Source organism: Macrobrachium rosenbergii, chromosome 1 (genome assembly GCF_040412425.1).
Source record: "Macrobrachium rosenbergii isolate ZJJX-2024 chromosome 1, ASM4041242v1, whole genome shotgun sequence".
Classification (NCBI taxonomy): domain Eukaryota; kingdom Metazoa; phylum Arthropoda; class Malacostraca; order Decapoda; family Palaemonidae; genus Macrobrachium; species Macrobrachium rosenbergii.
The window spans coordinates 62,591,012-62,592,232 of record NC_089741.1 but is presented as its reverse complement, the minus strand read 5'-3'; the positions used below and the strand labels follow the sequence as shown (position 1 = coordinate 62,592,232).

At 49.5% G+C, this 1,221-nt stretch overlaps 1 protein-coding gene across 1 annotated transcript; it reads left to right on the top strand.

Annotated features, from left to right (window-relative positions):
• Positions 1-568: 568 nt before the first annotated feature.
• LOC136840584 (uncharacterized) lies at positions 569-997 on the top strand. The gene has a single exon (XM_067107237.1). The coding sequence runs from the start codon at positions 569-571 to the stop codon at positions 995-997; it is 429 nt and encodes a 142-aa protein (XP_066963338.1).
• Positions 998-1,221: the final 224 nt, after the last annotated feature.

Sequence of the window (1,221 nt, the reverse complement as noted above, 5' to 3'; positions counted from 1 at the left end):
AGTAATGCCTACACCACAAGCCTTTGATAATTTTACAGTGGGTGGCATTCGCCACTTTGTTCACGACAAGTTTGCTGCAAAGCCAGTTTTTACTGTCAGAACCCTGATGGAAGATTTGAAGACAGCCACCATTATCCTGGAAAGAACTTCTGAGATATCAGTGCAGCGGCTCATGCAAGATATGGGATTCAGATACAAAACTTCTCAGCGAAAGATGTATCTTGCAGATACAAAACTTCTCAGCAAAAGATGTATCTTGCAAAAGAATCCCTTGACGTAGTTTGCCGCCGGATCGGCGCTCTCCGGGCTCTGAAGTGCCACCGAGAAGAAGGGAGGCAGGTAGTACGTGCCAATGATACGTGGTTCACCACAAGAATAAGCCACAGCCCACAGCAGGGAGTGGGTGGACACCACACAACCTGCTACCAGTGCCACGCATAGCCGACAGGTACCACCTGGCGAAGGAGAGTGCTTCGTGTAGGTGGCAGTTGGCACAGCAAATGTATTTATTGAAGGCTCTTTCCTTTGTTACCCTGCAAATAGTACCAGTGGCGATTACCACAGGGAAATGACAGGCAAGCTGTTCATACGCTGGCCGACAACTCAGCTTCTACCAGTGCTGCCCGAACCATCGGTTTTGGCACTTGACAACGCACCTTATCACACCCAGCTGACAGACGTGTGTCGGTGTCCTACTATGGCAACTAAGAAAGCAAACCTTATTACCTGGCTGGAGCGCCACGGAATCCCTGTCCCAGACGGTCCCACACAACCGGAGCTGTTGGTCAGATGCCAACAAAACCAGCCAAAACTACAGTACACCGAGGACAACATCATCGGAGAGTGGGGCCATGAGGTGGTCTGCCTGCCACCTGCCCACCCAGAGCTCAATGCCACTGAGCAAGTATGGGCGTGCATGAAACATCATGTCTGTTCATCTTTACATAGATTCCCCTGGGCAGACCTGCAGGCAAGACTGGAAGCCGCCAAGCTTTAGGTCACTCAAAGGGTTTGGGCGTCTGCAGTGAAACGATCTCGAGATTTTGAGGGTGGGTATTGGTCATCAGACAACACTCAGGAGCCTGTGGGACCTATCATTATCAACTTACACAGCGATGACGAGGATACAGAAGACCTATACCTGGATGATGATGAAAATGAATAAAAGTTACTTTGGGAGTGTGTTCTTTTGTTTCCACTTTTACCTTTGCTCATGCAGAA